This window comes from Dendroctonus ponderosae, unplaced genomic scaffold (assembly GCF_020466585.1).
Source record: "Dendroctonus ponderosae isolate FM_Combo_2020 unplaced genomic scaffold, Dpon_F_20191213v2 Dpon_F_20191213_5, whole genome shotgun sequence".
NCBI lineage: Eukaryota > Metazoa > Arthropoda > Insecta > Coleoptera > Curculionidae > Dendroctonus > Dendroctonus ponderosae.
The window spans coordinates 15542888-15566923 of record NW_026018715.1 but is presented as its reverse complement, the minus strand read 5'-3'; the positions used below and the strand labels follow the sequence as shown (position 1 = coordinate 15566923).

The window sequence follows — 24036 nt, the reverse complement described above, 5'->3', positions numbered from 1 at the left end:
ATTGAATTTTATGGCAATTATCAAATGCATGTTGACAAATGTATGATTTATGATATTCTCTGTTTTTTATGTATGATTGGTGTTCTTTGAGTCTTTTGTGTAATGGCCTTGAGGTTTCTCCTATATAAAATTTATTGCATTCGCAAGAATTCAATTTCGTGGGAATTCAGTTTCGTTAAATCATTTTTCAATAAAAGAATTTGGATAATTATTGAAATTTAGAATTTCTTTTATAAATTGTTTTTCTTTGGAAAAATTAGATTGATTACAAATTATTTTTGCTCTATCATATAGACTTTTTACGATACTTTTTTTAACCATTATCGGGTGATTTGAGTCGAAATTCAAATATCGGTTAGTATGAGTAGATTTTCTATAGACCAAGGTTTCGAAATTGTCTACTACAAACACCAATTTACAATTAAAATCTGTTGTAGAAAAACGTTATGTTGTATAATTTATAAAGTGTTAAAATATTCATTAGTTCTTGCGGAAAAATAAACTTTCTTTTCGGGAGGGCAAAACATTTGAAAAACTTACCTCATAATTGGTAAACATTATACTCAATTAGGTCTTTCCTGTCTTGGAAACATTAGAAAATAATTCAAACAAATTGAAGGTTGAAATTATAGTTTTTGCACAACATATTTTAGTTGTAAATTGGTGTTTGTCTCGCTGAAACGTAACGAAATAAACGACGTACAAAAAATTGTTTCACACTGTGACTGGAGCCCAGGAAAGAAAATAATAAAATAACAACATTTTATCACTCAACATTAACAAAGTGGTTAAAATTAAATAGAGAAGAAAATCTTATAGGGACTAAAACTATATTGGCCCGAAGACCAATAACGTCATTGGTGCCTGGGGAACCAAATGAACCAAAAATCTTAACAGACGTTCCAGGACCAGTGTCTAAAGCACTTTTTGAGAAACTGAATTCTATTAATGTAAGTGGATTACCGTATTGAACCTACTACATAAAAAGAACGCAATTTTAGCAAAGTGGATCAGTGCAATTGTTTGCCAACTATGATAAATCAATAGGAAACTACTTAATTGATGTGGACAACAACGTGTTTTTAGACGCTTTTACTCAAATTTCCTCAGTTCCCATTGGCTACAACCATCCGGACTTACTTACAGTCTTTCAAGACGATCACAAATTAGTACGCAAGTCTTTCTGGCAGTAATAGTTTCAGTCAGTAGTAGCTACTTATTACAGAGGGCACTGATCAACAGGCCCGCCACGGGAGTTTTCCCGGGCCACGATTGGCCAGAAAAACTACGTAGTATACTACTAAACGTGTCTCCCGGCTTGCCCCAAGTTATGACTATGATGTGCGGTTCCTGCTCCAATGAAAACGCTTACAAAGCTTTGTTCTTTAGTTACAGAAACCGACAAAGAGGTGAAAATGTCGATTTTACGTGAGGAACGTTCGTTAGAAGTACGTCTAATTGAACTAAAAGGATTTTGTTTCAGCGAACTGGAATCTTCCTCGTGTATGATTAATCGACCTCCTGGGGCGCCTCAGCTCTCGTTGCTTTCTTTTCACGGAGCATTCCATGGCAGGACGATGGCCACACTTGCCACCACACATTCGAAGCCCATTCACAAACTAGATGTACCGTCTTTTAATTGGCCTATTGCTCATTTTCCAAGGTAGGATGATCAAAAAAGTAACATAGGAGTGAGTTGAGTGAGACCTGCTCAACTCAACTCATCTGTATAACGGAACTATGAAGGCCAATTAGATTACCGGTTTTGCGTCAGGTATAAGTATCCCTTGGAGGACAACACAAGAGAAAACCACGCGGAAGACGATAAATGCCTGGAAGAAGTTGAAGATCTAATAGTCCAATATGGTAAAAACGAGAATCCAGTTGCGGGGATAGTGGTGGAACCAATTCAGTCTGAAGGGGGCGACAACGAGGCATCACCTAGGTTCTTCCAAGTAAGTAAGAAAAATTGAAAAGGTTCACTACGATTAGATCTCAGTTTTTCTATGGGAGCAACATTGGTTCACAGTCTATTCAAAAGTAGGTACTTACGATTCAATCTTGTTGATGCCACTCATATACAGGGTGGTTTTTTAGTGCAAAAAATAGTTTTATATAAAAATATCTTGTATGATACAAAGTGTCTCAGAAAAGCGAGGCAAGATCGAAGTATATTTTTTTAAATAGAACTACCCATTTTTCATTAGCTCGTGGAATGCAGCTTGAAACGCTGCGTATGCACCGTAAATTGTTTTTGAAGTGATAACTTTTTATGGGGGGGTGAACCGATTTTTCTCGGTCAGGACGAGACTTCGCGCCTCAGGCTTGAGACGCGCACAAATGCACTTTGAATTCGACATTTTTCTCTTAGTGCGGGTGCATCTGTAGATCTGATAAACTTTTCAAATACACATATTGAGTGTGATATTATTGTGTTCGGTGCAGTTTATTTTATAACGCTGAACAATGAATCAACAAATTAGCAAAGGAGAAGCTGCAGATACTGCAAATACTACGTTAAGGGTGCTCATGTACTAAATACCTGTTCGAGTTTCGCCTTCTTTTAAATTTCCAATTAAAGTACACACACAATTATACACACAAAAGCAGTTTAAGTGCAAAAATGCGGATCGTCCATCAATTTGCAGAAAAATGTATTACAAACTTTTGAAAATCATTTTCAAACGACCGGGTATTTATCATTGCAAATGAGATTGCACATTGCCGTRTACTGTTAAATATTGTTTTAAGAACTAACAATCCATGYTGTGCAACAAAATTGTGCCTAAGATCCACTACAATAAAGTTTTTGAAAAACTGTTGAACCTATTTTAAATCGCCTGATTGATTGTGGACGCAAATTCGTATCAAGAAAAGATTAAATTACTTTAAATCGTATCGATACAATCCCGGTACCAATTCCCTATGTCTTACTGTCCGTCTGTAGTCTAGATACTGCCCAGATGATGTCCATTTGCATTGTATTGCACGATTCAAAGTTCTGATCGCGTAAAATATTACTACCTAGTTGTTTAGTGTTGAGCGGATATTTTCTAAAGAAGACAGGGTCAATTTATGAAAAACGCTCAAGATTAAGTGCAAATAAAGTGTCACAACTATTATTATTAACTTTTAATGCAATAATATGTTCTAATATTTGTTATTTTATTTTGTGACAACAAATAATCAATATTTAGATATATATTTGTGTAACATCATTACTGTTTTGTAATAATATGTAATAAATATGTTTTGAATTTATATAATAATATAAAAATATTTGAGTTTACATCGGTTATTTCAGAAAACATGGGTTCCGTCTTCTTATTTTCTATCACGCAACGCATTCTTGATTTTAAGACGATACGAATCTCCCTTCAGCTTATAGTTGCAAAATATGTAAAACGAATTTATTAGGGCTTATTTTCAATGATTAATTGTGTTTACCACGCATTAATTTTTTTTCCTTTCATATACCCTTTGATTCCTTTATGATTAAACCTTCTCAATTAAGTTTAATTTTTTTAGTCTTGGATTAGTTCAGTTAGAATTTTTTTTTTAAATCTACGCGCGATGGCTTACACTATGTATGTATACATATAGTGTGTCAAGTGTATTCTGTCTCTATAGCTCTTCCTCGTTTTACCGTATATTTTAAACAGATAGAACCTCTTCAAATCACCAAAATTAATTGATTTTTTAGTTCTATCCAGATACAAGTTGAAGCAGCGAAAAGTATTAAGTAATGCCTTTAACGCCAAAAACGATTTTGTGCCAAAAAATGAGCAGTCAGTAATAGATCAACTCAAAGTAGCTTTAATCAACTGACGCCAAAGATAATACATACAAAGCAAATAATAAATTACGACCAAAAATACAGAAACTCAAGAAGAAGAAGAGCTTACACAAAGCCAAGAAGAGCAATATGTACAACATCTCGTTAAAGAATGTTAAATGTTGCAAATGAAATAGATATTTTACATTCAAAAGGAAATTAAATGAAATTTTACCTATTCCTGATCCATTTATAAATTATTAGACTAACAAGAATATCAAAATTATAAAATAAAATTATTATTGCCGTCATGCGTTAAACAAGTTCAATATTTTATGGTTTCTATTAATTTATGAAGTTATCACTTCTGTCGAGTGTCCCGTGACGCACATCATTTTTTTTTATTTAAAAATTTCAAAAGGTTGTTACATTTTGGAATGTGGTTATGGAATTCATTAAATAAGTGTCACGCCTGTCACGTGACCTTTCTAAACCAATAAGATTATGGAATGCATGGCCTCGTGATTTTTTCATTGATAAATCGCCGATCGGTAGAATTTATTTAATGTTGGTCCCAAACAAATCGGGTTTTATGAATGACTAGCTTGGTCTATTGATTAATGTCTTTGAATTAGATTGACTTGGCAATTTCAGGGTATTCAGCAAATAGCTAAGCGCCACGGTGTCGGCTTGCTGATCGATGAAGTTCAAACGGGAGTCGGCGCCACTGGCAAAATGTGGTGCCATGAGCATTTCAATTTGGAGAGCCCGCCGGACATTGTGACTTTCAGCAAGAAAATGCTAACTGGAGGCTTTTTCCATAGTCTCGACATGAGGTAAATAGAACCCCTACCTTATCGACACCAACTGACTCATGTCAAAAAACACGCGATTTTTTGGAGCCCTTTTTTTTTCTACCGAAAAGTGTCGAGCTTATCTACCGAAACTCGATTTTCGGACCTGGCAACCCTGGCCATATCAGTCTATGACTGACTATGACGAAAGCACGACAGCAAAGCAGTGGTTTTTCCTTTTGTCGGCGGCCGACGTTGTTTACCAATCTGTTTACGTTTGGTATCCAAGGAAATAGGTATCTACAGCTACCTACTTATTTGGTCGATATCGCGGCATTTATGACATTTGCCGTTAATGTGACATACGCGTTTTTCATTTAACGCGCTCCACAGAGATGGATCAAAAGAAGGTGGATTCTCTAACTACCATCGCAACCAAAAGACAGGACTCGCAGACGTCACTGCCGGATCAACTCTTGATTAAGTCGGCTACATCATCGAAAAGCTCCTTAGAACCCAAATGGAGAATTTCACGCACAAATATTGCGCCGATCAAACATCTTCGAGAGAAAACGAAAACAATCCCCGAAGTAAAGAAACGGTACTTTACGGCAGGATACGGAATAACCAAGTCCAAAATGAGAAACCTGGATAAAGAGCCTCCACCGTTTTGCTACCCCCAAGATCTGGAAGAGTTTGCTCACAAGGTGATGACTAAAGCCTGGAGAAACAATATTCGGGTGAAAGAGCTGATAGGGAAATGTTCGGAAAAGCCCAGCCACAAGGACAGACAGAGCAAGGATCTGCTACAGCGCCTTTATGTGGAACAGCCCGCTATTCAGACTATGAAGTCGATTCTCGACATTGCACCAGAGTACTTCAAGGTTGTGGAAGGCAGACCAATACCAGATAGGCTGGACATCAGAAAGTACATCGATGTGGTTCGTGATACATTGCGAACTAAGATTGTAAACGGATACCGGGAGGATGACATAATGCTTATAGAGGAAAACTTGCTACTGGAGCAGAAGGTCATAGAGTCTATCAAAGAGAATTATAATCAGTATGTGAACGCCTTCGAGGAATTCTTGTATAGAGACCACACATCATCTATGCAATTATTGAAGGAATCCGAGCAAGCTGCCAGGGGAGCTTACGACAAATATGAAGAATATAAAGCAGTGGCAAAAAAATATGGCGCAGTCCGCTCGTCACTGTATAACTCAGAAGAAAAGTGGCGCAACTGTCAAATGTACGAGAAATTTTTATTCCTGGTCAGTCCGTTCAACTGGCGGTATCAACGTCGAGGAGCGACAAAAGCCGCCACAACCTCACCAAATGAATGCAATGAAGACTTAGAGGAAAATTTGTTCGGAAAGTACCGCCTGTCTGTGGCTGAAAAAGAAGTGTCCTTAAATGACCTGATTTTGAAGTTCAATCAGGAGTACCAGGAGAGCCTACCGCCCGAATTATATTTTACTAATCCTGAACAGCTTTTGGACGTTTTCCGATTCATGGAAATGCAGAACCTCAACTCGCTGCTACACTCTGAAGAGCTGGCCCTTCCGTTGGAACAGGTCAGAGAGGGAATGAGGCGAGCCGCAGAAATGTTTGACGACGAAATCACCAGCTTGAGAGACAGTATCGATAAACTCGAAGGAGGTATCAGTTGGGAAGAAGAAAGAGCCAAATACCTGGAGGACCTGGCCCTGAAGTTGATAGGCAACGAATTTAAGAAGCTGGTAATGGACGACGAAGTGTTGAATTTGCACGTGTTTGTTGAAGAAGTATATGAAACCAGAATCGGACCCAATGACGCCAATCTCAGCATGGAAGACATGATGCGGTCTATTGAAGCGCGATACCGACACGAACTTCTGGCCCTGGACAAGGCAAGTTTAGGAAAACTACATATTTTTCATAAGTATATACTTTCCTGACTGTGTTTCAATTCCAAATCAAAATTAATTCCCGGGTTTCAGTTTTTATTGCCTCTATTTATCAATTGAAATACGTTTCGGTGTATTTTTCCACCATCATCAGTTTTTCTAAAATAACAGATAGTTACAAAAAATTAATTAATTTAAAAAACAATTCACACATTCGTCAACAGTCTCATCATATCACACATTAAAATACATCACAATTGCAATACTTTAAAACATTCTAAAATTAATTAGGCCTAACAGGTGATTAGTCAGGACAATCAAATTTGGGAAGAGACTAGAATTCTTTGTTCAGATACTTAAATATTTTTACTTACATGTGTAGCATTGTTGCTGCTTTAAGCCTTGGCATACATTTGGAGTATTAATTTTGTCCATTTTGGACACAAAGCGAATAAAATACTGTTTATATTGATTTCTATGGAAAAATACACCGAAACGTATTTTAATTGATAAATAGAGACAATAAATGACTGAAACCCAGGAACTAATTTTGATTTTTCACAAAGCCTACATGATAATTGGACCTACATACTGCAGGTCCCGGCCGATCAAGTGGCCTTATTGGAAAGCGGATGCTATGCAGAACAAATGATGGTGATGCGATTGGCGGAGAGGGCTGCGAAACAATACGCCGAGCTGGAGCAACTCACCCACAAGCTGAACCGGGCCTTTGCGCCACCTTTTCAAAAAGACGAAGGTAAAGTGCCTAAAAAGCGCTCGCCGCCTCACAAACAGCGTCACCAGTTGGCACCTCCTCCGAGAGAGCTGACTTCTAGTGAGGCTGAATATCTCGATTTTTTCACCGACTTTTGCCAGTACAACGATGATCCGCAAGATTACGGTATTAACACGGCATTTAGACGAAAACTAAATGCAGCCATTCCAGCACCCGATAATGACAAGTAACTTACATAATGCTGAATAAAGAGATTAACGACTTATGGGGCTTTTTTTTAATTGGAGATTGTTTTAAGAAGGTCGTTCATATTTCCTGTTGCGTTTTACGTTTTACTGTGCACGACAGATTCAACCACTTATTTTAATTCTTGTAGACCAAAGCAGCCCTATAGGATTTTCAACACATGGCTTGGAGATCCCGGCAAATTGTATCTTTTGGAAGCAGTGCTGAACGTGATCAAACAACAGAACTTACTGGACCAGGTGTTACGAACAGGCAGCAAGTTAAAATTGGGAATTGCGACCATTGAAAAAGAACATCCAGATTTGCTAAATTCCACGAGAGGCAGAGGAACGTTTTTAGCTGTAAATGCTGCCGATACGGAACTACGAGACAAGATTGTAGCCAAGTTGAAGCTAAAGGGTTAGTAACATCACGAACAATAATCGTCTGCCTAATGGAAGATCATGTGACTTTGATTTCAGGAGTTATTGTTGGTTCTTGCGGGGACCATTCTATTCGATTGAGGCCATCGTTGACTTTCCAAGAGCACCATGCTGACATTCTTTTAGATAAACTTCAGCAGACGATTAATGAAGTTAAATGATTTTTTATTAATTATGAAGGTCGAAAGAGAACTCCATATAGTTAGGTCAAATAATAATAAACCCGATTGAAATGTATACATAACAATCCAACAAGTCTAAAGAAGTGAGTAGTACTGGCAAAATATAATTTTTTTTTTTAACATAATCAACATTTTGTCATTATGAGTCCAATTATAATTGGGCAGCTGTTGCACATATTCAGCTCAATAACATTCATAATTTAACTTAAAAACATCTTCCGCAGCCGACAAAATGAATATGGTTTACAAATTGCATTGCTTATTAAATAACTAACACAACTAGAGGTATGCTCAGTCCTCCACGCTTTAAAATATGTAAGTCTAAAAAAACAGAATGTATTAACGTTTAAAAAATTATTAGGTACTCAAAACATTTTTAACAGATACTAATCGTAATCAGCGGGGGATCTAAGAGTTTCTTCAGGGGAGGGCGCAGTAATAAAGAAATATTGACTTTTTGTCTACCACAACCTTCATTTTGCAGGTTTTTTATTGCACTTAAAAACAACAATAAATAGTATTTTAAAAAGACAACAAAGCAAACCATATTAAACTTAATCTACAGTTTACGGAACGTCGCAAAAATAATTAAAAGTATGCTCAGGGGGGTATTTACAGTATCTGCCACTGATCGTAATAAACACAAAAATGTATTGTACGAAATGTTCTTATAAAAGTATTTTAAAATGGTTGCAAGGATGCGATATTTATTCAGTTAAATATTTATAGAAACAACTATTTTATTTATTTTCTGTAAAAAACGTTTTTTTTAAAGCTTATTAATAATTAAGAAATTACTCAACTAACCTTTCTCAAACTATCCATTTGTTACATTTAGGAATGTTTTCCGGGCTTTGAAGCCGTGGTCTATCGGAATTTCTTCCTGACGTTTCGTCCACAACTGCGGTGGACATAAATAAAATTATTTAAGATTTATCACAAGTTACTTATCTCTACAATTTATTTTTGGGCAAAATCCATATAATTCGTTCATGGTTTTAAAATCTTTTCCTCACCGCTGAAGTCGCATCCAAAGTTTAAAGWGTGTGTTTTTAAGTGCAACAAAAAACATGCAGAATAAATGTGGCAGACAAAAAGTCAATATTTTTTTATTACTTGTATACAGTTCATTGCTTGTTMTTTCCTTGTCTAAACTGCCAACGAATAAAAGTGGGGTTAGATTACAAATGACGAATCGTGGTAAATGGCAACGTTGGATTTGTCCTTTGTTTAGCTGCCCCTCTGCGATGAGCCACTCGTCTGAAACCTATGTCTCAAAATGGTCTCAAACACAGACTACATACCATAGAGAAAGTAGAATAAGTATTTATTTTACTTACTCTATGCTACATACTATTGAACTGAACCATAGAACAAGAACTGAACGCTGAACGCTAAAAACGATTTCGTGCTAAAAAAGGAGCATTAAGTAATCGATGAACTCAAAGTAGCTTTCATCAACCACGAACTACTGCTGAACGTCAAAGATTATACAAAGCAAATAAGAAATTACGACTAAAAAATACAGAAACTCAAGTATATGTACAACATCTGGTTAAAGAATGTTAAATGTCGCAAATAAAAAAGATATTTTACATTCAAAAGGAAATTAAATTAAATTTTACCCATTCCTGATCCATTTATAAATTATTACACTAACAAGAATATTAAAATTATAAAATAAAATTATTATTGCTGTCATGCTGTCGAGCGTCCCGTGACGCACACCATTTTTTTATTTTTTAACATTTTCTATTATTTGGAAAGCATTCGATTCAATATCATGAATTAAAATAGACTGATCCATTGGAATGGTTTTACTTTTTGTTACGGTCTTGATAAGTTCACTTTTATTGCCATTATTTGTATATTTCTGATAAAAAGACAACCAGTCTACCAGAACTAAAGTACGCCGTGCAGTTGTTACCATAGATAAAGACTGATGCTCATAGRCGAAGACAACTACTGATGCTCTATGACTGATGATAAAGGTTGTTACACAGTTGATAGGATTTGATTTGATGACAGGGCTGCGAGGATGGTTCATGCGTAGTTCATAGAATGGTGTGCTACGCGTAGCCCGCTAATGTATCASGTGGGATCAGGTTGATCTCTTTTCGTCTGCAACGCTAAAAAAGGACACTTCGTGCCTGTTTTGTTGAGTGCAAATTGCACACAGCGGATTTTGACACTTTAGCAGAGATTTTAGTTTAATTCCACAGACTACATACTATTTTTTTAGGTTTAATTCCTCAATGTCATTAGTGGTTACTGTTACCTGTTATATTAGTTTTGTGTTGTGTTTAATTAAATAATATTGCTAGTGTTGATATCAAGAATAAGTTGTTGTTTTCGAATTAGATTGGTAAGTGTTCGTATTATGTTCATGCCAATGTTAGTCAGGCTGTTAAGGTTTTGTTTTCCAACACAATAAATTGAGAAATCTAAAAATATCAACAGGATTTCGTAAATACTGAAATTACTGTAATCACCGAATTGTTCATAGTGCAAATATCACTGGACCATCTCATTTTCGTGCATAAATAAGTGGTTTTTGAGAAGCAAATTTCATAAGGTTGTGAGTGTTTTCCGGCTTAATTTTTGGACCATCCAGGGAAATGTTCACTGAGAGTGCTTAATTTGAAGTGTTCTTTAAGGTAGGAATAGACAAAACTACAAATTGGGGGGACTCAAGCGACAGGATCAGCCAGCCAGCCGTTTAAACATGAGTGATAATACCATAACGTCATCTACTACAACTCCTTCAAACCCCACAAATCTCCTCACCATTGGAGATCAGGGAGCAAGTACCTCATCTCTATCCAGTGTAGCCTCATCTAAAGCTAGTGCCTCGACAACAAAAAGCGGCATTAGACCGCGCAGTAAAATCGGCCGATATTGTGGGGATGTACACAAACCTCCCATACCAGTTTCCCCAACTCAAAGCAGTAAGTACTGATACACTCTGTTTATGGATCATCCTTGCACATTACGTATTGCTTTGGAATTGTATTGAAAAACAAGTTTGCTTGTTATGATCATTCCAAACGCTGAATTTAGCTTATAAAAGTTTCTTGCAAAGACGAACAGCGGTAACTGGAAATAAATATAAAGGTAATTGTTTTTACCACGTAGTGTTCATAAGTGATACAAGAGTGTATTCGACGTAGGTAAGTAGGATGTGTTATTATGTTTCCTCCAATTACAGCAACATCCATTTTAATATTTTGTGAACATCTAGCTGATGGTAAACAACCAGATATTAAAGAAAAAACTTATCCTATAACTGTAATTATCATACATATCTTCTCCGTATCTTTCATGTTGTGAACGTTTCTTTCTTGTTTTCTAATCAATTATYKACGAATGTTTTAATTGCAATTGTTGCAATCGATGCATTACACCAGGTGGTCTTTCGGTAATACTTTCCTACATACCTATTCAGTATTGAGCCTTTTCTTTAAAAGGCTCAATACTTGAGCCTTTGCTCATTTGACCCATGTGAGCAGTTTCCACATGACATCATCTGATGGTRGGAGAAGCTTCATCTGCATACCTAATTAAAGCGAATAAGTTGTTTTCGAATTTTCTAGATGGTTATTTCTACATCCTGCTGTTCTCATTGCTGCGCTACATATGCAAATGAAGGAACCGATTATTTTCTAAATAACGCGTGAATCGTTATTTACGTGAAAAGTTGAAATTTTGAAGATTTTTTTAACTTGACAGATGTTAAACCCGCAGTTTCTTTGGTTTGCCCGGTAAAGTTAGCTTTTGTGGTCCACAGTGTACGCTGATTTGATTGTTTGTTCCTGCTCCGACCTCAGTCTACGGTACTGTAAAGTCACAGTACCATTCCTCGGCAGGTGTTCGATGTGTTGTTTACTTAATTCTAGCCTTCCACAGATTTTCAGTTTTCTTGGATTTTCAGTAGTTTTTTTTCGAGTACCATGAGTTTTCTGGGTGAGTTTTTCATGGTTATAACGTGCTCTGTTATTTTTTTGATTAAGCAGCTTTTGAGATGAGCGTGTAATTTTTTAAAATTTTGATGGGTCGAAGAAATTCAAAACGTTTATTAAGTGAAATTCAAGCTATTTAAAAAGCATTCAACATAAATGTTTTTACGAGTCATTTCTTTTAGCGACCGAATAGAATTGCATGTGCATTAATGGGCGGCAATTTCAAACGTAAAGCGTATTTATAACAGGTGTAAGCACTGATCGACCATGATAATATGCCCACAACCCATGTTGATTTTTAAGAGGAATTTAAAAGTGTGGCAATATTGATATTAAGTAGAGCAGTGTCCAAGAAAAATACCCAAATACTAAATGCCCTTGATTTTCATTAAGTCCATCGGATTCTCAACCTGTTTATCGCTTTAAAATAGCTCAAAAGTGATGTCATCTGCACACAACAATAATTCTGATTGAGGAAAATTACCATTTTTTCTATACATTTGCTAACTATAAAGTTTTATGAAGTGCGTAGGACGGACGTGTTTGTGGGTATGTTTATATCGCAAATTGGATTTAATAAAGTAACTTAGCAGTGTATACATAATGTAAAAAGTAATATCTTTTGTGCATACAACCAGTTATCGTCTATTTTTCACTGATTGAAGAATTCTTCTTTAATGATACTAGATATTTACGCGTAGCAAAAGTACGATTTAAACATCGACTTCCGATAAAGAAAAAGTACCTTGTCTTAGTTCAAATAAATCAAAACAATATGTTTGTTCAAGTTACGTAGCTTGCAACAATAGAAAGAAGCCTTGGAAAGTTACACAAGTTACAAGTCGTGAAAATAATTGCCGATTCGGTTGACTCCATGGGAATAATAAGATAGGTATTTACATACAAAAGTCATTCTTTCCACTTTGAAAAGTTACCTTCAGAACTATTTGCTGAACTTAAGAGATTATTATTGTTGATGTTGGATGAAATTCTGTTCTTGTAATATTAATTGTTAAGTTAAAGCAGCAAATCGCGTAGAGTTTGTGCGCTCGTAATCCTCTAGCAATGCGGAAATTTGTCGCAAAATCCGCTTAATCTTCAAACGGATAGATCAAACCTCGACATTGAATCTAAAGCTTAAATAAAGCTGGTTGTTTTTTAAGGTTTTAGAAGGTGTAGTTTCATTCGATGAAAAAATAATTGTACAACTCCAAGAACCTACCAAGATTATTGTTCAGATAACTACAAAAATAGGTTCGTGTTGTTTTAACAATCCCGACTACAATAAATATTCAAGGTGTGTTTATGGGGCAGTGATTACACACGGAAACAAATGTCAAATGCCTCGTAATTCATGTTACACTACGAATAGCAGTTTGGAAAGGTTGGAACACGTTAATTTTGGGACTTGATTAGTGTGCTAGTTTCTGTCTCAAGTTTTTTGTTTTAAGATTTACTATTTAGCTTTGAGTCGTTGGAATGCGCTTGCATGCAACTAGGTATAACCTACTCAATTTGAGAGAATTCTAGAATCAGGGATTGTATTCGATTCGACGTAGAACATTATTTCAAATGTAAACAAATCTGACCTTAATAAAACCGCTCGGAATTCCGTTATGGATAACCATTTTGCTTACAAGAGCCGAAAAACTGGCTTCATCGGTACAGGTGTCAACAGAAAAAAACATGATCTGTAGGTAGCACAAATGTGGGAAGCTGTTAATTTGTTCGTCATCGAACTCTAGATGTTGCCTACATCGTTAGATTTGTTTTGCCCATTTTTTTGTAAAGGCATTAAGTATGCTTTCTTTAATACTCACTAATACTTTTTTGTGATGAATGAATCGATTGAAAAAGCTGTTTATCCAAAAATTCGTGTAACCTCATGCTCGATACGGATCTAAATAGCCTGTTTGCACAGACGACGCCGATGACCCTCTTAAAAAAATGATTGACGAATTTGGACGACACAGGTTAACAGGTATGATTGGATGCTTCACATTTATCACTCGTTAAATGTGCTAAATGTGGCGTTTCGCACCTTATAGATGTTTTGGAGGAAGACTACGAGGAAGATCAATTGAACCGACCCTGGAACGGAATTCTGAATCGAAAAAGACAGTCATCCAGTAAGCTATTCTCATGTTTAACGCCCACACTTGATAAATAAAATATCCGCATCATTGTGTTGTTAATTTGATTTTTAATTAACATTTGAAATTAATCTGGGAAAAATTTGCCTCTTAAAACATTCAGTCTATTAATGAGATTATCAAGCCACGATGAATACTTTCTTCTCGATTCTGAAGCAGATGCGCACCTGTATGTTTTTATCATTATTAGCACCCAGCTGCTTTTGTTTGGTCGCCTTGTCTTTATTTTGCTTTTTGTGTCGCTTTCGCATTAGGCAGTCCCGCTTCCTCTATGGATCCCCTTTGGGAACTGCACGCTCGTCGACTTAGTGAGGCCGGTCTTAGTCGCCATTCAGGTACCTACTTATTGCCTAAGCCACCATTTGCACATTTAATATGCCATTAATTACCCTACAATCTCCCTACAACTGTTGTTTTTTAATAATAAATCCAGACTCACTAGCCTTAATTTTACTAATACGTAAGTATTAAGTTAATATGCAAGCTTAAAAACTAGATTTTGTTGAATCTGATACGGCGAAACTTTGTCAGCATTTAATCGATCAAGTATCTCTTAGCATGTTCATAATACACTCATCATCTAGCTAACAACATGTGCATTTCATTCGGGAGTCTATTCCTTGCACATTGTATGGTCTAAAGTATGGCAAGTGGTGTTGGTCTGAAGAACAATAATATGGGAACAGCTGCTATCTGTAATCGGTGGGAAACAGTATAATAATGCAGAGACAAACATGTTGCATGGCTGTCAATACGTGTTTACCTAACAGGTGTATTACTATTTAGATTCTAGTGCTATTCTAACAGAAGACACCGACAGTTTTATAATAGGGCAAAGAGTGTGGGTTGGAGGCAACAAGCCCGGACATATAGCTTTTATCGGAGAAACCCAGTTTGCCCCTGGAGATTGGGCAGGCATAGCTCTTGACGAGCCGATTGGTAGGACAGAACTTAGACCTGAACCAGCCTGCAGTTGATGTTGTCCATGAATGTTCCAGGAAAAAATGATGGCTCTGTCGGCGGAATTAGATACTTTATGTGCGAACCAAAGAAGGGTGTCTTTTCTCGACTTACCAGACTCACCCGAGTACCTCTAACGCAAGATCATGGCGGCTCTGGAGACACATTCACGTTTACGTCGCCAAATAATGGACCTGCCAGACGGAGTCCTCACACGCCCTCGCCTACAGAGACCCATCGAAGCGTTTTAAAATCCCCAGTGTCCATATGTGAGTAGCCTATGCGGTGTCTCCAAGAGGATCCAGACGGTTATTTTCAGCTGGCTCAAACACAAGTCTATCGTCTGCCCATATAGATTATAAACTGGGAGATCGGGTGATAATTAAGAGTGGCCAGGGCTCGAAGGTGGGCACAGTGCGATTTATGGGAGTCACTGAGTTTGCCACCGGCGAGTGGGTTGGTGTGGAACTGGACGAGCCGCGAGGCAAGAACGATGGCTCGGTCAACGGAATTAGGCAAGTAGAATTTCAATAACTGCCTTCAAAGTGTTACGTTATTCCATTCTCCAGGTATTTCGAGTGCCAGCCAGACTTCGGGCTCTTCGCCCCAGTGTCCAAGGTGAGCAAGTCGCCGTCTAAAGTGAAACCGGGGCAGTGCCAAGTGCACCCGTCGGCTGGGCGGCTGCCACCAACTGGAATGAAACGGGCGAATTCGAAGGAATCGATGTCATCCAGTGTGTCGCTGATGAGCTCGGCATCCACAGCCGCCCGAAGGGTAAGACTGGGCGTTACCTCATTAACTCCCAAGGTAGGTTGGTGTTGGGCAGCATCAAATTATTTTGTTAATTCATTTAAGTTTAAGAACTACAAACACCAACCAGCCAGGTACTCGCAGCATGGTGTGTAAAGCTTATCAGATCTAATTTAATAGTAGCGCAAGCATGTCGTAAAAGCAAGGGCGGATCCAGGAGGGGGGGGGTCATGGGGATTATGACCCCCCATTGTCATTGTAATGAGTAAAAGTGATCTTTCACTATCGAAAACAGTGTCGAAAGCTGTGTGCTTTCCACCAGGGGATCAAGAAAATTATATTGCGGTAGTTGGTCAGTTTGACAACTCAACGTCATGCTATTAAATATTGCGATATTTCAGAAAAAATAATGGGAAATTCAAAATATCATTAAATCAATTTAGGTAATTTTCCTCAGGTCATTCCTTGTAAGGGGTGATGGAGGCTCACTTGGGGAGTACGAGAAAAATATTGAAAATTTTTTTTTTCGAAAATTTCTAGAATATATTAACAGTTGAAGATTGAATTTCAACTTTGCTATTAAGCATTATTTTGAAATTGTTCCATGTTTAATTGGTAGCATATTGGAATACTTAAGCATTCAAAAACAAAAATTACGATCTTTGCTTCAAATTACGAACATTTTCGATATTGAAAAAGTTCTGTTCTACAATTTTTGCTTGCTGATAAATGCAAAGCTGCTTGATAAGAGTGGATAATAAGGAGATTACACAGGTTATCGATGGTTACCGGAGTTTTAAATAATTACGAAGCAACAGGTATTTGCGCAATGTTAATTAGGCAGATTACCTTGAAAAACATTGCTGCCGTATTTCTGATCTAGTTTTTTCCAAATTTCTCAGTTTTTAATGACAATTAATTTATTTTACTAGTTTTTCTATATTCCTATAACACCGCCAGACAACACCCCCAGAGGAATGACGCCAATTTTGTATTACCCTGTATACAATATAGTTTCCTTGCACGTTGATTGAATACTAATAATATTGTTTGTACGTTTGATTGAATACTAATAATATTGTTTTGTCAGAAACTAACATCGAATCTCAATGGTACGCCCATGCCGACCCGAACAGCGCTACAGGTAACAACCTACTGATATGGCAGTAAATATTCAACACCACCACAGGCTTTAGTAGATAGCTATATAACACCATTTTGATTTATTGCGTTTTTATTTAACATAATAGTAGATACTTTTCATTTTTTAATTTGCTGGGAGTAGGGACCGGCATAAATAGTATTTCTAGGGTCAAACTTAGGTGTAGTTCTTCTACAACTTGTGGTTAGAGCCCTTCAAAAATTCGAAAATCTTACTAAGGCAATGGAAAGAAAAGTAAAGTCGTGCATTTTTGACATTTGACATTTGATAACCTCCGGCCACGTCAACTGGTCTACGACGCGGCGGACAATCACTGTCACATTTTACTGTTACCTACTTTATAGGTGCTATAATGTAATGTAGGAACGAACATTCCAGCACTTTGCTAATTAACATTCTATTAAATTTGAATTTTATATGTAGGTTTTAGATTATTTTATTTAAAATTTTATTAATAAACCTTAACTTATTCATCACAGCAGCTAAATAGATTAAATTTTGACTGATCCCTGAAGAATCCTATCATCAGTCCATTTACTTGCTGATTGTACAATAAATTTACATATTCCATGTGTTTTATTTACCTTATAACGTTTTTATTTGGAATAAAAGTAATTAATATGTTGGGTTCATTGTAAATAGAATAGGTCATCAACCAAGTCCCAACTAAATAATCCAATCTGCTAAAATGTCTGGTCTTTGTCGTTCAGATGAGACAAAACAAAAAGTATGAAGAAGCGGGAGAGAAGAGAATTACATCTAATATGGGTTTACATATTATTTTTTTACAAACTTTTTGTTGGGTATTTCGCCTCAAAAATTTTTGTCTTTAAAAAAGAAAGAATTGAATCTTTTGTGTAATGGTCTTGAGGTTTCTCCTATATAAAATTTATTGCATTCGCAAGGAATTTTATAAATTACATTTTTTGTATTTTCAATTATGTCATGAGGTTTTGTTACTCAAATTTTACTTTTACTTGTATTTTCAGCTTTGAAGATAGTCCTAATATTAAATTTTTTACCTACTCGTTTAATTTGATCTGAAAGTCCTGAAATAAATGGAATGAAAAGGTTCGTAATAGGTTTATTTTGATTTTGTTTTGTTCGTGGGAATTCAATTTTCATTTAGGTTCTTTTGATAACGATAGCAGAAAATAGCTATCGAAACGTTAAGGAAATTTTTTAAATAAATTTCTTTACTAATTGGAATTTTCTCTTACAGTTTGAGCCTAAATGTGTCGCAGGATACCCTCTAGGTGATAGTTCTTGATCACTTTTTGATAAATAATTCCTTTTTATTGCGAAATAGGATCACTATTTATCAATCTGTAATAGAAGACGTGATGAAATTCTGTCTTTTTTAAAGACAAGAATTTTTGAGGCGAAATACCCGGCAAGAAGTTTGTAAAAAAATGAATCCGCTTCAACAATATAATAAACAATAAACTTATTTACATATTATGTTTACCTATATCTAGTTTGAGGCTGAAGAAGCTAGAAGACAACTAGTCATTCATTTTAAATCGCTACACTTTACAAAATTTTCTTCAATCCAAACAAAATCACAAAGATCTATTTGTGCCTGTCCAGCCTGTGGTGATTCTTGATTGACACGTTCGATTATTTGTTTGACAATAAAGGGCGGGTTTTATCTAGGGGGTTCTGAAAGAGAAACAACAACACATCGAACAACTGCTGAAGGAACGAGATCTGGAACGGGCAGAAATCACCAGAGCCGCAAGTCAAGCGGATGAGGCTGAACAGAAGTACACTCTACTGAATCAAGAGTATATTAAAGTGAGCGCGCCACAAGTAGCTTTAGAAGATGAATGATAGAATCCAACTAAATAATATTTTGTTTCAGTACCGAGCTGAGTGCGAATCTCAGCTTCAAGAACATCTGGTGCTACTCAACGAGCTGAAAGAAAGCAGAAACGAACTACTCACTCAGTTAGAAGACGAGAGAAAAAAGAACGAAGACTGGCAGTTCAAGTTTGAGGAAGCTGAAATTACCAGAGCTGATCTGGAAGTCAGTATTAATTGTTTAATTCAATTGCCCCCATTTCTTCGACCTTAACTTGATTATTTTATTGTAGAGAGAAATATCTGCATTGAAAGTAAGTGTTTTGGTAATTCCAAACACGCCATTGTCCTTGCTTTGTAAAGACGGCATGCACCACTGTACCAAATTTGGACAGGCTAAATAGTTTTTACATATTTTCATGTGTTTATCGATTTTTTGTCATTTTTTTTATAACTTGACTTGGTTTGATTTTTACGCGATTCTTTATTATTGAACCCCTTGCTTGGCTTTCCGTGATGTTTTTATGAAGTCAGTGCATTCAGCTAAGCAATTGCCAGTTAAATATTTGGTCTGCAGGTTTCAAATGGAACCAACGTCTCCCGAGTGGAAGAATTGCAACAAGCGTTGGTTGCAGAAAGAGAGCGAGTGCAAAATCTGGAAGCGGATGTCAATAAACTGTTCGAAACTGAGGAAGCCCTCATCCGAGCCAACGTACAGGCGGACAACTTGAAGAAGGAATTAGAAACGTCTAGAAGCCTTAATGCAGCCATAGAAGGCAATTCAGCCACGACTGCAGGTAAGGTTGAAAATTTTAATTAATTTGATTAACTGGCACAAAGTATAATCAATAATCTCTCAAGAAAACATGGAAAAGCACAGGACGATATTTTTTACCACTGCATATTTCAGTGTTAATAAAATCCCTTCAAGACGAATTGCACCAAGGCAAATGCGATTATGACGAACAATCCGAAATTATCGCTGTGCTGAAGCAGGAAATCTCAGTGATCCAGAATCAGCACCAAACATTTAAACAGCAAATTGAATCCAGTAACGCCAAAATCCTGGACTTGCAAAACCAGCTTGCGCGAAAATCTAAACATGTAGAAACACTGGAATTAGAGATGGAAGCAGCCAGCAAAGCCATTGATGACCGAAACAAAACCATCGAACAACTGCAATCAGATTGTTTGAACCTAGAAAGTAACTTGCAAAAGGAGACGACCCGTTTGAAAATGGATCTTAGCTCAAAAATTACCGACGTTGAGGGGCTGAACGATAAGCTGAGCAACACTGAAAGGTTGCTGGCTGGTCTCCAGACCGAACTTACGGCTTCACAGGCCCGCTTGGAAGGAAAAAGTCAAATGGAAGAAGTCATCCAAAATATGCAAGTCGAGCTGAAGCACACGGAAGAAATCGGAAAGAAGCTGGATGAAAAAGAGGCAGAGCTTGCTCAGCTGCGGCACGACAGTTCGGAATCAATTCATACACTGAATAAAACAATTGAAAATCTGAAAACTGAAGCTGAGTTGCGCATCGAAGAACTAAATAAAGCCCATGCAGATAAGATGAAGGAAATGAAACAAGCGCTGACTGCGGAAAAAACGACTCTTCAATGCGACTTGCTTGCACAAAGTCAACTAGTCGAGCAGCTGACTAAAAGAGTGCAGGAAAGCGACACTAGAATAGAGCAGTTATTGCAGGATCTTGAAAGTGCCAACGCCGCTTCTGATCAAACCCTGAAAGAAATGCAAGCAAAGCTCCAATCCCAATTAGATTCGCAATGCCAAAAACTTCAGGAAGTAACCTTGAAATTGCAAAGCAATATCTCTGCAAGCAGTCACACACAAGAAGAGCTCGATGTGCTGAAGTCTAGTTTAGACGAAAAGAGTCTCCACTACGAAGAGCTAAAGTTATCCTGTGGAGCTTTGGAAGAACAACTCAAGACGAAGAATGAAGATCTAAACAGAGTCTCAGTCGAACTGAACAACAGCAATGATGCCATTCATTCCTTAAAGATGGAACTGCAAGCCACACGGCTCGACTTGGAATCGTCTACCAAAGACCTGAACCAGTACCAAACAAATTTGAGCGATGTGGAGCAGAAACTCAAAAAGGAACGCGATGAATTGCACGTGGCCCTCAAGGCAAAGATGACCGAATGCGAGCAATTGCGGAAAGACTATTCAGACTTAAAGGATAAAATGGTTGTAGCAATGGAGCATACAATGAGGGTAAAAACCGATGAAATCCAGAGTCTGAAACACGAGTTGTCGGAGCGCACGGAAGAGCTGGAAAGGAGCGTCCAGAGCCTCATTGTAGAGCGGGACTCTCAACTAGCAAAAGAAGACGAGTGCCTCGCTGAAAAGGTACAGGAGCTCGTTGGAAGTTTTCAAGAAATTGCTGCTTTAAAATACGACTTGGAAAACTCGATGGCGGCCCAAAACAGCACCATAGGCCAGTTGAAATCGGATCTTGAAAAAGCACAGACGCAGATTGAGACAGATAGGGAAACTATAAATGTGCTTAATGATGAAGTCGATACGAGTAAAATAGAAATTCAAGCTTTGCAGGCCGCTAAACTCGAATTGGAAGACAATGTCAACAATCTGAGTGAGCGTAAAACTAGGCTCCACAATGTGGAACAGGAGCTGAAAAAGGAGCGCGATGCGTTACAGGAAGCCCTCAAATCCAGCCAACTAGAATGCGATCATTTGCAGAAACAGTTTGCTAGTTCTTCCGTTGATCAGGAAAAAAAAAGTGTTGAAGTCCAAATAAAAATCGAAGAGGCTCATCAGCTGGAAGCTCAGCTGTTAGGACAAAAGGATGAATTTGAGCGATCCATAGCCAAGCTCGTTGAAAATCAGAAAAGGGAACTGGTTAAGAAGGATGAACTGCTCTTGGTATTAAATTGCGAAAAAGATCAAGAAATAATTCGGATCAGCGATAAGCTGGCCCAGTTGGAGGCAAACGCAAAATCTGAAATGGAAAAAGCTCAACACCAGAGTCAAATCGATAACGAAACGGTGAGGAATCAAAGTCAGGAGATCGCAAAGCTAATATCAGATAGAGATCGTTTGGAAGCCAAAAGCAAAGAACTGGAGTCTGGAAGACAGATGCTAGAAAACAGTCGGATCACTCTTGAATCAGAACTGAGGTCTAAAAGCCAAGAACTAGCCGAAGTAACGTGCAGAGTGGATAAAAAAGAAAGGAAAATTCGCGAGCTAAGTGACGAGTTAACTAGGGCTACAGAACATCAAAGAGAACAAAAAATTACCAATGTAACAAAGGTGGGTTTGGATGAGTGCTAATCGTCAATATTTACTGGTAATGCTTGTTCATTGTAGATGCAGTCTTGTGCAGTTGCTAATGGAGAGTCTCAAAATAACGAGGTAGGTCTGGGGTTGGGGATCAACAATTGCATGATTATTTGCAATTTGTAGTAAGCGCAGTTATGGACGCTAATTTAGATTGCTTTTATTTGCAAAACCGCGTAATAACTATGTTGAAGACGTCGCGTTATTTAAATCAAGCCAGTGCCGCCAAAAAGTAATCTCTTTATTGATTGCATGTTTTAATTAAGCAGAGAATGGCATTATGCTTGTGCTGGCTTTTCGTTGCATGGATTTGATTCCTCTGATCAATTAGGTTAATCTTAATGGTTCTCCCGATTATACGCAGCTGCTCGAAGAGAAAATGTTTGCCGAGAGTCAGGTGGCGTTCCTAAATTCCATCATTGTAGACATGCAGAAGAAAAATGAGGAGCAAAAGGCAAGAATCGAAATCCTTGAAATGGGGTATAGTCCGGCGGCTGCTGAAGAGTTGAGACAGTAAGTATGAACATCCAAAGGACCAAAGTCAAGGGCGGATCCAGGGGGGGGGTCATGGCTCCCCATTCAATTCTCTATCCAACGATGCCAAAACGAATTATGTGGCTCAAAGGGTTCTTGAAAAACCTCGAAAAAAGCAGCGTCATGTTCAAGTGAATTTTGCAACTCAAAAAAAAACCACGCAAATCTAAAACTTCTTAAATTTAAGCATTTTTTGAGAAAACTGCAACATTTCCTTATCGATGGTTCATTTTCTAAAAAGGCCATTTAGTTATCTTTGGAATGATGTAAAAACGAGCGTTCTTGCTCATTTTGCTTCCGAGAAACATGCAAAATTTGCAATAATCTTACGCCACCCTTGCACAAAACGACGATAATTTTTCTAATTTCATAGACAACAGTACACGGGAAATACGAAGTCTTGCTTACAGGATGGGATTTAGATCAACGTATGAGAAGCAAGTGACGCCCAGAATGTATTGCGACATATGCGAACAGTTCGATCAGCATGAGACCGAAGATTGTCCAGCTCAGGCTTCCGATGAGCCCATCGGTAACTTCCAATTAGGAAAGGAACGAACGGAAAAGCCACCTCCTCGGGCGTACTGCGACATCTGCGGAGGTACAGCCGTAATAATTGTATTCCCATAGCGTTAATCGATCGATTTGCAGAATTTGGCCACGATACAGCCAATTGTACCGACGATCAGGAGTTTTAGATCAATTTTTTCCCGCTATTCGATACCAGTAGTCTAATAGGCCACAATGTTGTTTGAAATTAATTTATTGTTACTTGTATGTACAAATACATTATTTTCCTATCAAAATACTTTCCCTTCCCCGCCAAAAAAAGAGTAGGTTGTGTGGTAAATTTGCTTTAAATACTCTAGTCCAGGCCTTCCTTCTTTTCTTTTATTGCCTCCTGCAGAAGAAATATGTCCGATATTGCCGAATTTTGTCACTAACCATTACTTGCCTTAAATCTCTCTTCAAATAGAGACAATTCAGATATCAAATCAGTGATGGCATGCATCAGCGCATCTTGGGGCGAGTAATCGGAGGTCGTTTGAATCCGCAGCACGAACTTGTGCTCCAATGGATGAGGCAGCTTATAACCAGCAAACAAAACACTGGGGTCTTTTAGCAGCTGACTGAAACATGAAATCATGGAAGGGATCAGAATTTGCGGAAATCGCCGAAAAAACTTACTTTCTGATCATGTTTCCCAGCGTGTGGTCCTCTTTGTTTATGGTGAAAATTGCAGCGTTGGGCACTTTCGTGTCTTGTTCTCGATCAATTCTGCAAAATCATTTACTAACTTTATGAAAGTCAAAGCATCGAAAGTATATTACTTTTTCTCGCTACCAAATAGGA

At 37.5% G+C, this 24036-nt stretch overlaps 6 protein-coding genes and 1 long non-coding RNA gene across 26 annotated transcripts in view; 4 read left to right on the top strand and 3 right to left on the bottom strand.

Annotated features, from left to right (window-relative positions):
* LOC109539078 (4-aminobutyrate aminotransferase, mitochondrial) overlaps positions 1 to 8169 on the top strand; it is a 9672-nt gene extending 1503 nt beyond the window's left edge. The window contains exons 2-9 of the mRNA XM_019906676.2: positions 820 to 950; positions 1002 to 1169; positions 1226 to 1428; positions 1484 to 1663; positions 1775 to 1955; positions 4430 to 4611; positions 7571 to 7839; positions 7902 to 8169. Of these exons, the coding sequence (XP_019762235.2) occupies positions 820 to 950; positions 1002 to 1169; positions 1226 to 1428; positions 1484 to 1663; positions 1775 to 1955; positions 4430 to 4611; positions 7571 to 7839; positions 7902 to 8023 (1436 nt within the window). The 3' untranslated portion in view covers positions 8024 to 8169. The remainder of the gene's footprint in view (positions 1 to 819; positions 951 to 1001; positions 1170 to 1225; positions 1429 to 1483; positions 1664 to 1774; positions 1956 to 4429; positions 4612 to 7570; positions 7840 to 7901) is intronic.
* Positions 1 to 24036, top strand: part of LOC109539086 (PIH1 domain-containing protein 1) — a 242786-nt gene that overhangs the window by 91939 nt on the left and 126811 nt on the right. The window lies entirely within an intron of this gene.
* The window catches only part of LOC109539065 (multidrug resistance-associated protein 1), a gene marked incomplete at its 5' end in the record, with an annotated part of 237012 nt that overhangs the window by 90058 nt on the left and 122918 nt on the right, over positions 1 to 24036 (bottom strand).
* LOC109539074 (coiled-coil domain-containing protein 38) lies at positions 4618 to 7457 on the top strand. The gene is made up of 2 exons (XM_019906670.2): positions 4618 to 6461; positions 7056 to 7457. The coding sequence occupies exons 1-2, from the start codon at positions 4965 to 4967 to the stop codon at positions 7422 to 7424; spliced, it is 1866 nt and encodes a 621-aa protein (XP_019762229.2). The 5' UTR covers positions 4618 to 4964; the 3' UTR covers positions 7425 to 7457.
* LOC125504468 lies at positions 8064 to 9492 on the bottom strand. Of its 2 annotated transcripts, none has more exons than XR_007281509.1 (2): positions 8852 to 9492; positions 8064 to 8795 (listed from the first exon to the last, which is right to left on the bottom strand). It is a non-coding gene; the product is annotated as an uncharacterized LOC125504468 (long non-coding RNA). The 2 variants fall into 2 exon arrangements; XR_007281510.1 differs by having other exon boundaries at positions 8064 to 8365.
* LOC109539067 (CAP-Gly domain-containing linker protein 1) lies at positions 9794 to 23489 on the top strand. 19 transcript variants are annotated; one of them, XM_019906646.2, is made up of 18 exons: positions 11221 to 12007; positions 13925 to 13984; positions 14052 to 14132; positions 14411 to 14491; positions 14943 to 15095; positions 15155 to 15385; positions 15436 to 15631; positions 15686 to 15923; positions 16957 to 17010; positions 18685 to 18825; positions 18893 to 19057; positions 19125 to 19145; positions 19409 to 19628; positions 19742 to 22122; positions 22180 to 22224; positions 22481 to 22662; positions 23094 to 23284; positions 23335 to 23489. In XM_019906646.2, exons 1-18 carry the CDS (start codon positions 11995 to 11997, stop codon positions 23379 to 23381), a joined length of 4500 nt encoding a protein of 1499 aa, XP_019762205.2. In that variant the 5' UTR covers positions 11221 to 11994; the 3' UTR covers positions 23382 to 23489. The 19 variants fall into 19 exon arrangements, with proteins under 19 accessions (XP_019762207.2, XP_048522449.1, XP_019762212.2 ...); XM_019906649.2 differs by lacking the exon at positions 11221 to 12007 and adding an exon at positions 12022 to 12552; XM_019906641.2 differs by lacking the exons at positions 11221 to 12007; positions 13925 to 13984; positions 14052 to 14132 and adding exons at positions 9795 to 10409; positions 10706 to 10992.
* LOC109539093 (DNA-directed RNA polymerase II subunit RPB11) lies at positions 23431 to 24036 on the bottom strand (the record flags this gene model as incomplete). The annotated part of the gene is given in 4 exon segments (XM_019906692.2): positions 23431 to 23584; positions 23639 to 23813; positions 23872 to 23961; positions 24015 to 24036. Coding segments are annotated over 4 exon segments (323 nt in total), but the record flags the coding sequence as incomplete, so codon positions are not given.

What these genes read in the sequence shown, in the direction of transcription:
- LOC109539074 (XM_019906670.2), top strand. Translation starts at nt 4,965, where the DNA reads ATGGATCAAAAGAAGGTGGATTCTCTAACTACCATCGCAACCAAAAGA. An exon ending in AACTTCTGGCCCTGGACAAG is followed by an intron (nt 6,462 to 7,055) that starts GCAAGTTTAGGA and finishes TACATACTGCAG; the next exon opens with GTCCCGGCCGATCAAGTGGC.
- LOC109539067 (XM_019906641.2), top strand. Translation starts at nt 10,770, where the DNA reads ATGAGTGATAATACCATAACGTCATCTACTACAACTCCTTCAAACCCC. An exon ending in CGGTCTTAGTCGCCATTCAG is followed by an intron (nt 14,492 to 14,942) that starts GTACCTACTTAT and finishes ATTACTATTTAG; the next exon opens with ATTCTAGTGCTATTCTAACA. An exon ending in GCTGCTGAAGAGTTGAGACA is followed by an intron (nt 22,663 to 23,093) that starts GTAAGTATGAAC and finishes TCTTGCTTACAG; the next exon opens with GATGGGATTTAGATCAACGT.